At 38.5% G+C, this 12,477-nt stretch overlaps 1 protein-coding gene across 1 annotated transcript in view; it reads right to left on the reverse strand.

Annotated features, from left to right (window-relative positions):
• Positions 1-9,605: 9,605 nt before the first annotated feature.
• The window catches only part of ADGRV1 (adhesion G protein-coupled receptor V1), a 520,471-nt gene continuing 517,599 nt past the window's right edge, over positions 9,606-12,477 (reverse strand). Inside the window, exon 90 of the mRNA XM_072791879.1 lies at positions 9,606-10,068. Coding sequence (XP_072647980.1) covers positions 9,950-10,068 — 119 coding nt within the window. The 3' untranslated portion in view covers positions 9,606-9,949. The remainder of the gene's footprint in view (positions 10,069-12,477) is intronic.

The following is a 12,477-nucleotide window of genomic DNA, read 5'->3' on the forward strand; positions in this document are numbered from 1 at the left end:
AGGCCTGATGGGGTGGCCTGATGGAACAGCCATCTTTGGTTTTTCTTTTTCTTTTTCTTTTTTAATTATTTATTCATGACAGAGAGAGAGAGAGGCAGGCTCCGTGTATAGGGAGCCCGACGTGGGACTCGATCCCGAGGCTCTAGGATCACACCCAGGGCCGAAGGCGGTGCTAAGCCACTGAGCCACCGGGGCTGCTCACCATCTTAGTTTTATTTTTTTTTAGATTTTATTTTATTATTCATGAGAGACACATACGGGGGGGGGTGGGGGGGCAGGCTCCATGCAGGGAGCCTGAGGTGGGACTCGATTCCGGGACTCCAGGATCACGCCCCGGGTTGAAGGCAGGCACCACACCGCTAAGCCACCCAGGGACCCCGCATCTTCGTTTTCTTGATGGCGCTTTTTATCTTTTGATGAGCAGACACATGCACTACCTCTTATAAGCTTATCTTTAATAAGCATTCCTTATTTTGTAATCAGATTTTCCCAGAGTAAACAAAAACAAACAACAAAAAAAAGTGAAATGCTGTCTTTAAACGTTTGATTTTAGTGTGAGTTAAAAAAAATTTTTTTTTTTTTAATTATTCATGAGAGGCTGACACATGGGCAGAGGGAGACGCAGGCTCCCCACAGTGAGCCTGATGCAGGGACTCCAGCCCAGCGCTCTGCGATCACCACCTGAGCCAAAGGCAGAAGCTCAAACACTGAGCCACCCAGGGGCCTCTTTAATGTAACTTTTAAAGAAATTCTTTCTTCCGGATCCCTGGGTGGCTCAGTAGGGTAAGCGTCTGCCTTTGGCTCAGGTCATGATCTCAGGGTCCTGGAATTGAGCCCTGCATCGGGCTCCCTGTTCAGTGGGGAGCCTGCTTCTCCCTCTCCCTCTCCCCTCAGTTTGTGCGGTCACTCTCTCGCGCTGGCTCACGCTAACAAATAAATAAAATCTTAAAAAAAAAAAAAATTCTTTCTTGTATTCTTTCCTTGAATGAGGAAAGGGGGAAAGGGTAAAAAAAGATAATTCTTTCTTGTATCTTTCCTTGAATGAGGAAAGGGGGAAAGGGTAAATAAAACAAAAAGGGTAAAGATCCAAAACATTCAGTATGATGTGTAGCAGTCTTACATAGTAAGACAAAGAGATTTTGTAGGATTAAGCAAATGTGTTCTTTCTTTCTTGCAAAATATTCTATACTGTTGTAGTTTATAGCATTTTAAAATACCTGGACTGAAGATAAAGTCAAATAGAATCTGTTCATCTGTTTAGTTATCTTCCATTCTGGCAATTCTGTTGTTTATGCTATAGCATAAACACTGGCAAATTGTGATTTGGAGCAATTTATCAAAATTCTCTTTTTTTTCTGACTTTAAAATGTTTATTCCTTTAAAAATGTTACTTTTTCAGATGTATTTTTTTTGTCCTTTACCAGAAAAATTCTACTCACAGTTCAGTCTTTATCTTGGAAATTGGCAAAAAGTAATGACTTTTGATTCGCAATCATTTGGGCCGTCCTGAGAAATCACATGGTGGCTGGATATGAAGTCTTGACTCTTATCAATAATTAATTCCTGACAGCATGGAATAGAGGCGTTGCTGTGTTATGGAGATGATAGTGTGTTCTTCTGAATCTTGGACACTTACAATTAATCTGGTAGACATTGATTTCTTAGCTTCAGAGAACAATTAGTCTTATTATCTTGGTTCACTAAGATTAGAAATTACATGTTATCTATGTTTGAGTGTTACAATGCAGACTGTTATTTCAAATGTATTTAGTACAGGCATAATGAATCAACCATGAATGACACAGTACACACTTCTTTGACTTCCTACTGTGGAACCAGATAAGTATGAGAGAGATTGCAAATTATAACCCTTTAGTTACAAAATACTCATGCATATGTAATTTTCTACACAAAACCCTTATGACTAATAGGTCATGGATAACAATGAGATATGAAGAGTAAATATTGCCTCTTGTCTGTTTACTCTCAATTTGGCCTCCCTTCTGCCCCTACCAAGGAATCTTAAAAAAATCCTACTTCATAACTTTTTATATAGGCTATTGCCAAATGAAATTAAGTTTTCCAGAGGACCTCAGTGGTTTTCAAGACTCGTTAGATAACTAGGCAGCGGAATGAATTAGTAGTTATGATTCAACAAATTACAGCTTTGAAAATGAAAGCTGCTGTTAACATGAAGATGATATGGCATCTAAGTTGTTCAATAACTGCTATCCATTTGGATTTTTAAAAGCAAAACATCTCTACTTAAATATATAAAAGATCAAGAAAAATCATGCTCTCAGGATAAAAATGATTTTTTTAAACAAATGTATCTATTGGGCATCAATTTTGTTCCAGGCATTGTGTGAGGTGCTTTAGATACCAAAACAAGTAAGATGGATTTCCCACTCTTCATGAGCTTACAATCTACTGTGGGTTTCTCAAATGAGGGTCTGCAGATGGCATTAGGGATTCTGTGAGGGGTTACTAAGATTTCAGAAGAGATTGAAAAACTTTTTAAAAATTGTCTGAACTTCCTTTTCTATCAATGCCAGCAGTTGCAGTGAATTACAGTGATTAAGAAGCCCTGCTGGCAAGTTTTTAAAAATAAAATAATAAAAGTTTTATTTTATTGGGTAACAACACTTAACAGATTTACCCTTTTAACAAAATTTTAAGTGTACAGGGCAGCTAAACCTGGCTCAGCAGTTTAGCGCTGTCTTCAGCCCAGGGTGTGATCCTGAAGACCCGGAATCGAGTCCCATTTCGGGCTCCCTGCATGGAGCCTGCTTCTCCCTCTGCCTGTGTCTCTGCCTCTCTCTCTCTCTCTCTCTCTCTCTTTCATGAATAAATAAATAAAATCTTTAAAAACATTTTTAAGTGTACAGTATTTTTTACTATAGGTATAATATTGTACAGCAGATCTCTAGAGCTTATTCATCTTGCTTAATTAAACTTTATGACTATTGGTTAGTAACTCTCAATTTCATCCTTCCCTTAGCCCTAGAAAACCACCATTCTATTCTTTGATTCTATGATTTTGACTGTTTTAGATGGCTTCTATAAGTTGAATCATGCACTATTTGTCTTTCTGTCACTACGTTATTTCACTTATCAAAAGAGTGAAAAGGCAACCTACAGAATGGGAGAAAATATTTACAATCCATATATTTGAGAAGAGGTTAATCTCCAAAATATAAGGAACTCCTACAACTCAATAGCAAAAAAACCAATGATGAAATTATGAAAAGGACAGAGGATTTGAATAGGAGTCATTTCCTGAATGGAGGCATTTCTCCAAAGAAGACATACAAATAGTCAATAGACATATGTAAAAATGATCAAATCACTAATCACAAGAAAATATGCAAATCAAAATCACAAGATATCATCTCACCTGTCAAGATTGCCATGATAAAACAACAACAACAACAGAAGACCAGTGTTGGTGAGGATGTGAAGAAATTAGAAACTTTACACACCGTTGGTGGGAATACAAAACAGCACTGCCACAATGGCAAACAGTATGGAGGTTCCTCAAGAAAAAAAATAAATAAATAAAAATAGAACTCTCATATGATCCTGCAATCTCACTTCTTGGTATTTATCCAAAAGAACTGTAGTCAGTATCTTGAAGTTATTCCATGTTTGTTGCAGTATATTCATAATAGCCGAGATATGGAAACAACCCAAAGGTCCATCTTTGGATGAACAGCTAAGGAACATGTGGTATATACATACAATGGAATACTATTCAGCCTTTTAAAAAAGAAGGAAGTTTTGCAATATGTGACCAAATGGATGAAACTGGAAGGTAAAGATCACCTTTTAAAATAAGGAACAGGGGATCCCTGGGTGGCTTGGCGGTTTGGCGCCTGCCTTTGGCCGGGGGCACGATCCTGGGGTCCTGGGATTGAGTCCCACATTGGGCTCCCGGCATGGAGCCTGCTTCTCCCTCCTCCTGTGTCTCTGCCTTTCTCTCTCTCTGTGTCTATCATAAATAAATAAATAAATAAATAAATAAATAAATAAATAAATAAATAAATAATTTTAAAAAATAAAAAAAAAAAATAAAATAAGGAACAAACCACTTACTACATGATACCTGTGCATTATTTGATGGAATAATCCAGAAAGGAACTATAATGCCCCTGACAGCTCTTGAGCACCTTTCTAATCTGTTTTACTGTTCTCATCTACTCTTTCTAGTATTTTATTAAACGATTACTACTTCTGGGGCACCTGGGTTGCTCAGCCAGTTAAGTGTCTGACTCTTGATTTTGGCTCAGGTCATGATCTCAGGGTCATGAAATTAAATCCTGCATTGGGCTCCATGCTGAATGTGGAGTCTATTTAAGATTCTCTCTCTCCCTCCCTCCCTCTCTCTCTCACGCACACTCTCCCTCTCGCTCTCCCTCTCACTCTCATTCTCCCTCTACCCCTCCCCCACCCCATCCCCTCTCACATACTTTCTCTAAAATAAATAAATAAATACTACTTCTCCCCTGTAATGTGGCAAGTCTTAAAAAAATGATTTTGATGGATATAGAGTAAGGATATATATTATGGGGCAGGATGATGGACAGTTACATATACTTCATTAATCAGCTTTTCAAAATCTTTTGAAATCATGCCTTGTAAACTGTAATGGAAATTGTTATTATCAATATTTCCTTGCTTTTCTTGCTCTGACTTCCCAGAATTGTTTCTTTCAATCTCTCTCTCAGACATATACATATATATACCTTTATTTTTAAAATAACTATAATCATAGTCATAATCAAACCCAAAATAAGTGACATTGAAATGATTTGCATTGTCTCTTCCCTTCATTAATGTTATGAAAAAAATAGCTCATCCTTATATATTTTAAAAGGTCAAAATCGTGATCTTGCTTATAAACTCCTAAAGACAAAAAGTATGATTTATGCTGCTTAATTTAAAATCTTTTCATTTTATTTTTATTTATTTATTTGAGAGAGAGAAAGAGAGAAAATAGAGAGAAAGCACAAGCAGGTAGAAAGAGAAGTCCCATTGAGTGGGGAGTGCAGTGTGGGGCTCAATCCCAGGACCCTGGGATCATGAACTGAATTGAGACCAGACACTTAATTGACTGAGCCACCCAGGTGCCCCTGAAATCTTCTATCTATTAGAAAGCAGTGTTTATCTGTTTTCTCACAGGACTAAAATACTATTTCAGTTCTGTGAGTGCTAACAATTTCCTCGAGCTGAGTCATTTTTAGGGACAGCTCTAACACTGGTGCTCATGGGATAGTCAAAGCTGCTAGACTCAGCTGTTAAGTCCCCAGCAGGGGCCAGACTGGGAATTAAATTGGAAGCATCCTATAGTACTCCCAAGAACCATGGTAATAGTACTTGATAACTGCATCCCATTGTCATAGATGATGGGAAACAGGGCTATTCTCCATTTGCTTCTTATCCTGCAACTATGTAATCTTCTTAAGTAAAAGATGTTTATTGGCCCTAAATCAATGATACTGAAGCATTAGTGAACATCATGATTGCTTTAAATATATTCCTTGTTAGACTCTTTTATCTCCAGTGTAGTAAATTCCCAATTAAGGGGGTTGCCAAACTTGTCAAAGTGATTTGAACAGTTACAGACAGCAGTAAAAAGGAATGTTTGCTTTTTCCCCCCCTCAGGAATATTGTGCATCTATTCACAAGTATGTGCCAGCTAGCATGTGTTATAATTATAATAAAGCATCTGGAGTTTCCTAGATTTTTGTAAAGTTGAGTTTAGTTTTCTACTATAGTATTGAAATTATTTTTATGAGATTAAAAATTTGGGTAGGTGAGGAACACCTGGCTGGCTCGTTTGGAAGACCATGCAATCCTTGATCTCAAGGTCATGAGTTCAAGCCTCACGTTGGGTATATAGATAGATAGATGATAGATAGATAGATACCCTAAAAACAATTTTGGTAGATGAGATATATTAGATAAAAATAACATTAGTGTACCAACTACATTTTATCAGTAAGAATATCACTCATCTGTCTCACTTATTCTATTAGTCAAAAAGACTAGGAGAGATTCAAGATAATAGAAGAGTTCCTAGATTTAGTAACTTGGTTCATTCTTTAAATACCACTTATAGACAATGTGGTTCTTTTACTTACATCCTACCAGAGAAGCACTGAGGAGACTAGGCCCATGCCATCAGCAATTAAAAGGCCATAGAAACATAGGGATGCCCTGTTGTTTTCTCTGTTCCTACCAAGATCAGGCTGTCTAGAGGAAATCTACTCTGGCATTCAGCTGCTATGAGAAGGTTAACATCACTTAACTTATCTGATTGAGACCTACCCTCAAACAGATCTATCCAGAGGCCTTAAGGCTAAACTCAAGGAGCATCTTAAGTGTTGGTAAACATAAGGTGAAATTGCTTGGGAACTATGTTCCTGAAGAGCATTTTCTTTTTCCAGTCATACCCCAATTATGTGTTTCAACTTCTCTGATCAGATTTGGGAGACATGGAAATATTGATTAAACCCTAAGACACCACAGGGGCACCTGGCTGGCTGAGGTTGATGAAGCATGAGGCTCTTGATCTTGGAATTGTGAGTCTGAGCCCGACATTGGGTCTAGAGATTACTTAAAAAAAATAATGTCGGGATCCCTGGGTGGCGCAGCGGTTTGGCGCCCGCCTTTGGCCCAGGGCGCGATCCTGGAGACCCGGGATCGAATCCCACGTCGGGCTCCCGGTGCATGGAGCCTGCTTCTCCCTCTGCCTGTGTCTCTGCCTCTCTCTCTCTCTCTGTGACTATCATGAATAAAAAAAAAAAATAAATAATAATAATAATGTCTTAAAACAAAACAAAACCCAAGATACTTCAATAAATTGAACATGGACTCAAAGTACCAGAGTGAAATTCTTTCTGTGTTTTGCACACTAAGATTTTCACTTATTTGTTCTCCTGTCTTGGTAGGAATTTTAGTAGCATCACCACCACTCCATACTCAATTGCATGCCTGTCAGCACTTGTGTCTAGATTAGGAAAATCTCTAACTTTCTAAAAAATAAAAATTGAAAAAAAAAAAAACTAAAAAAGGAAATTTTAAAATCACAAAAACATGGAAGTAGAGCCATCACCCAAGGAAATGTTAGCCACCTACCGAGAGAATACAGAAAATATGGAGATAAGAAATATAGGGTTTCTGTTTGGGGTGGTGAAAAAAGTTTTGAAAATAGAGGGGATAGCTGCCGGGCATTATAAATTTAATTAAGGTGATTGAATTTAAAAATCACATTTAAAAATAGTTAAAATGGAAATTTTGTGTTAACATATATTTTACAATTAAAAAACCCCAGTAGGGGCAGCCCCGGTGGTTCAGCAGTTTAGTGCTGCCTTCAGCCCGGGGTGCAATCCTGGAGACCCGGGATTGAGTCCCATGTCAGGCTCCCTGCATAGAGACTGCTTCTCCCTCTGCCTGTGTCTCTGCCTCTCTCTCTCTCTCTCTCTCTCTGTGTCTCTCATGAATAAATAGATAAAATCTTAAAAAACAAAAACAAAAACAAAACAATAGGGATGCCTGGGTGGCTCAGCGGTTGAGAGTCTGCCTTCAGCTCAGGGCACGGTCCCAGACTCCTGGGATGGAGTCCCACATCAGGCTCCCTGCATGGAGCCTGCTTCTCCCTCGGCCTATGTCTCTGCCTCTCTCTCTGTGTGTGTCTCTCATGAATAAATAAATAAAATATTTTTTAAAAATGTAAAAAAAAAAAAACCAATAATCTAATACGCCAAATACTATTGAATTGCACACTTTAAGTGGGTGAGTTGTATGGAATGTGAATCATATCAAATAAAGTTCCTTTAAAAATATCATGAAGAAAAAGAGGTCCAAACCCCCTGAAAGATAAAGACCACAATGTTTTATAGTCCCAGCCTTTTAGTTTTCACTTTGAGGAATTTGACTTGATTTGCCTCTTTCTACATAGTACTATACTACTTTGGCAAGTGTCCCATTTTACTCTACATTGGGAGGAAACAGGATGGCAAAATATTGCTGCTGTTGGAATAGGAAGCTTATTTATTTTAGCACTGTGGCTTCTAGAAATCTTGTTTTTTTTCCTTCCAATATTTAAAAGAATCATGCTGAACACTAGCAGGTGGTCCTTTTGATTCCTTATCAAGATGGCATTTTGGACAGCACTAGAAATCCAGTCACCCGAAGGAGAAAACGTATCCCCGATTTGTCGTGTGTTGGGCCAGATTTTCCCCAAATTCTGACAACATGTAGAAATGAAAGTAGCTATTGGCAATTGCCTTTGTTAGAGAATCCCTCATTGGTGAGGTTATAGTCCTTTTAGGAACTTTGAAAATAGTGGTCACAATACTGAATTTATCTTAAGTGACAAATAAGAATCTAGTTATCTGGGGAAAATATTTACAGTGATAGGACTCCTGGATTCCATACAAGGACAGCTCACATTTCAATAATCATGACCTAAGCCCCCAATTCATTAAAATCTATGAACAATTTTAATATGTTTACCAATTTTACATTTTTCTCTTATATTTTACATATTGTAACCAATTTCATCCATTGCTTCTACCCTATAATGAAACAGACTATGTATGTTTGTATGAGCAATGTATGTAGAATCGGTGAGACAATTAACTTATTTGTCACTTAAGATAAATGCAATCTTGTTACCACTATTTCTAAAGTTCCTAAAAAGGATTAAAACTTCACCAAGGATGGAGCCTTGTTATGCTATTGGATTCTGCAGTGCAGCTTTTGTTTTCTACCTACAATGACAATATACCCATGAACACTCAATATAAGAGGGAGGAGATAGGAGGGGGGAAGACTAATAGAAGAGTCATTTAATAATTTATCAAGATAAATAATGCCACTCAGGCTTTATAAAGAATAAAGCCATCCTTAACAGTGACTATAGGGCACTGTGATGTTTTATGGCTTTATAGGAAATTATTAACAAAATTTTCTTTTAGATAATTATTTCTTAATTTTTTTCTTGAGAAATCATTGATTTTCTCAGAAATACTGAAGAATTCAAAAACAGAAGGTCATAAAGGCTTCCTTAGGACAAATGTGTTCTGTTCCTAATGATTTTTCTGGAACCATAGTAAATGAAATCATCATGAACACAACAGTGTTTGTTCTGAGATAGACTTTCTGATTTTTCATTCTGAGACAAAGACTGAAAAATGGAAACCAAGAAATATTTCTCCTAAACAAACTACACTGTTTGAATGCTTCTTGTCTTAGCTGTGCTTGAAGTGCTTGATGTAGTGGTTATTTTTAACTGGGAACAGAACATTTATTTTGGAAAATGTTCAGATCCCTAATTTCATAATGAGCAGAAATACATACTTTCTATGAAAGACTATGCAGACTGCAGTATCCCCATCAATACGTAGGTGAAGAATCTTCAACAGACAATGAATTTTATGTTTTTTAGGAATGAAAATCCTCTAGAAGCTGTGAAGTCTTAAATCTGGATGACCTGTATCAATACCGGAAGAAATAGAGGGCTTGACCTCATCTAGATATAGTGCATTTCTTTGCTCATACACATTTCCACGTAAATAATGAGCTTGGGTGATGTCAAATGGATTCTATTGTTTTTATTGATTTTTATTACTTTTATTAAACAATGTTAGCCAGGTCAGATGATTAAAAAACAATGAATATTCTTGGAATATGTGTGAACTATTAATTGATATAAACTGATTCCATCTTTCATCATAGTAGTGAATTTTCAGGTTGCACACAGGTAAGTAGTTCATATTCCAAAAAAAAACAATCACCTTGGGGTTAATCGTCCAGTACAATTCACAGGTTCCTATTATATAGCTGTGTGTATAAAAGTTACAGAGTTTAAAAAAAAAAGTTACAGAGTTTAGCACAAAGCCATTACAAACAGGAAAGCATCATTCTAATTGTTACTGAAGCACTAGAGGTGGGTGTCAGCAATGGGTATCCTCCTGAGTTCTACAATCTGAGAGTCAGTCAAGGTGCCTCCCTCCTGGCTGCCTTGACCAGATTCATTGTCACTCACACTGAGACCAGCACCTGTAAGAGAAGAAGAATATATATACAATTTTAAGGATTTTATTTATTTATTCATGAGAGACACAGAGAGAGAGGCAGAGACACAGGCAGAGGGAGAGAGGAAAAAGAATCAACACAAAATTCCCAATCATTAGTGCAGTGAATTAAGAATCAAGTTACATCAAGTTGACACACGGTTATTTCTATTATATTGGTATATAGTGAGCTATACGTTTCGAATACATATCATCATTATCATTTTTTTAAAGTAGGCTCCACACCCAAAGTGGATCAAGAGTTGCATGCTCTACCGACCGAGTCTGCCAGGTGCAGCTTGACTAAATATTATTAAACCTAACAATTATAAGCCTGTATTAAAATTCCTTTTGGTAGTTTTTTAAGTAAAAAGTGATTTCTAAAGACACAAGTCTAGGTTCTCAACCTTTTCTGTTTCCACATGGTTGACATGTGTAACTTACTCCCAAGAACTGCATTTCTCCACTGGGAACTTATTAAAAAAAAAAACAAAAACACAACAAGTAGTTTTTAGCAGGAGGGTAGGGTTTATAGTTAGAAAACCAAACCTCTAACCCCACGTGTACTGAACCTAATGGGTCCTTCCGCTGAGACCCAGTGTGGGCAGTGATCTGAGAAGAAAGACATGTATTGACAACACATGCTGTCATATCAGCGCTCAGAAGACACGGCTCTGAATGACTGAGATCTGATCCCAAGATAAAAATAATTGTGTAACACGGTACCAAAACAGATCCATACACAAATCCCACAAGGCTAGCTGTTAATTACAGATAGCGCCCAGAATCTCTGTTTTGAGGAACTTCCACTATTCACCACTCTTTTTAGAACTCAGAATAATTCAGAGAATTTAACACTGTGCCAGAGTAATGCCTCGTTCTTTTCTTCTCTAATGTGCAGAGGACCACGAATTCATGTTCTCTTTCTCTTTCTCACGCTTGTGCGCGCGCACACACACAAACACACACACACACATACACAGAATGGGGATGTGGTCACGGGGTGTGCTGCTGGGTTGAATCACAAGAGATTACGGCTCCCACTCCTCCCCCTCCGCTGGGCACTAGACTCTACAAACAAGAAGGAGAGTGAAAACCCAGTTGCTGGGTAGCTGTGACTTCCCTTTCTGTTTGAGATACAGGAAAGACAGTTCTGGAGATTCGGTAGGTGTGGGAAGATGGTGGATTAGGTTCTTAACTTATTTGGGGATGGAAGCAGGAAGCATCCCCCCCCCCCCCATACACACACACTGCCTTTTTGCAGCTGAGCCCTCCCTCTTCTGGGTTTGTCTTTTCCAATGTCTCAGCAAAAGGCTGCTGTTGGAACCCCACATCCACTCTTTGCTTCTGGGACACTGCAGTTGCCCATCTCATCCTCCGATTTGCTGGCTCCTTCCAGAGAGCTCTTGTGCTTCCTCCTGAATCTTTTCCTTCCGGTCACCACTGGAGACCTTGTCTTCAGCCCTGCTTCAAGGCCCACACCATCTGCTTGACCCCTGCTTGCTCACTAGCTTGACATCTCACTACTATTTCCACCTCTGTCCAACATGCTCTTACCCCCCACCTCCTTAATTTGGCTGCCTCCATTCTTTCTGTCAATATCAATTCAGCTGTCACCACTGCCATCCACAGAAACATGATGATTCTCTTTCATCATGTCTGACTCCCTCATTGCATCATGTCCCTCATATCTTTCTATCTTCTAGTTCATAGGACCGTGCTCTGCACACTGTGGGTGTTCAATAAATGTTTGCTGAATGTATTAATTAACCATGCTCTGCATTCTAGTTCTTACCAATGTCTCTTTCAGTCTTTTTGCCCGTTCTGTTCCTCTGATCCATTCCGCATTCCACTGCCCTCTCCTTCCCAGGAACAATCAGTTCCTATCCCCAACTGCATCAAGTCTGGCGTTGGCTTTCAGGATACTTCCTAATCTGGCTCTACCCTATTAAATAGATTTCAGCCTGTACCTGTTGGAAAGCTTTCTCAAAGTGATCAGATCTCCTGTCTGGTCCTGCACATGCCACATTAATTCCAGCCTGAGGGTCTTTTCCTCCTGCCCATTCACCAAAGCCCATTTTCACACCCTCCTGCAGATAGTTCTTTCACCTTCTTTCAAAACAAGGAGGTGAGGGATACAGTATTTGAAAAGAAAAATCCTAGTTTATACCAGAATCACATCCCCTTTATTCTCTTAAACTTTCCTGGTTTGGATAATAAATTATATGGTATCCCCCAGATAATGTATGTAAGTCACAGAACAAAATGTGTGACAAACACCCATGAACTCTTTCCTCTGGTTAAGAACTAGAATGTTCCCAATGACAATATTTTGACAAAAACACAGATCTGGAGCTACCCTCTGTTTGCCCCTGTTTTTACCTAGCCCTCTTGA

Source organism: Canis lupus, chromosome 2 (genome assembly GCF_048164855.1).
Source record: "Canis lupus baileyi chromosome 2, mCanLup2.hap1, whole genome shotgun sequence".
In the NCBI taxonomy this organism is placed as follows: domain Eukaryota; kingdom Metazoa; phylum Chordata; class Mammalia; order Carnivora; family Canidae; genus Canis; species Canis lupus.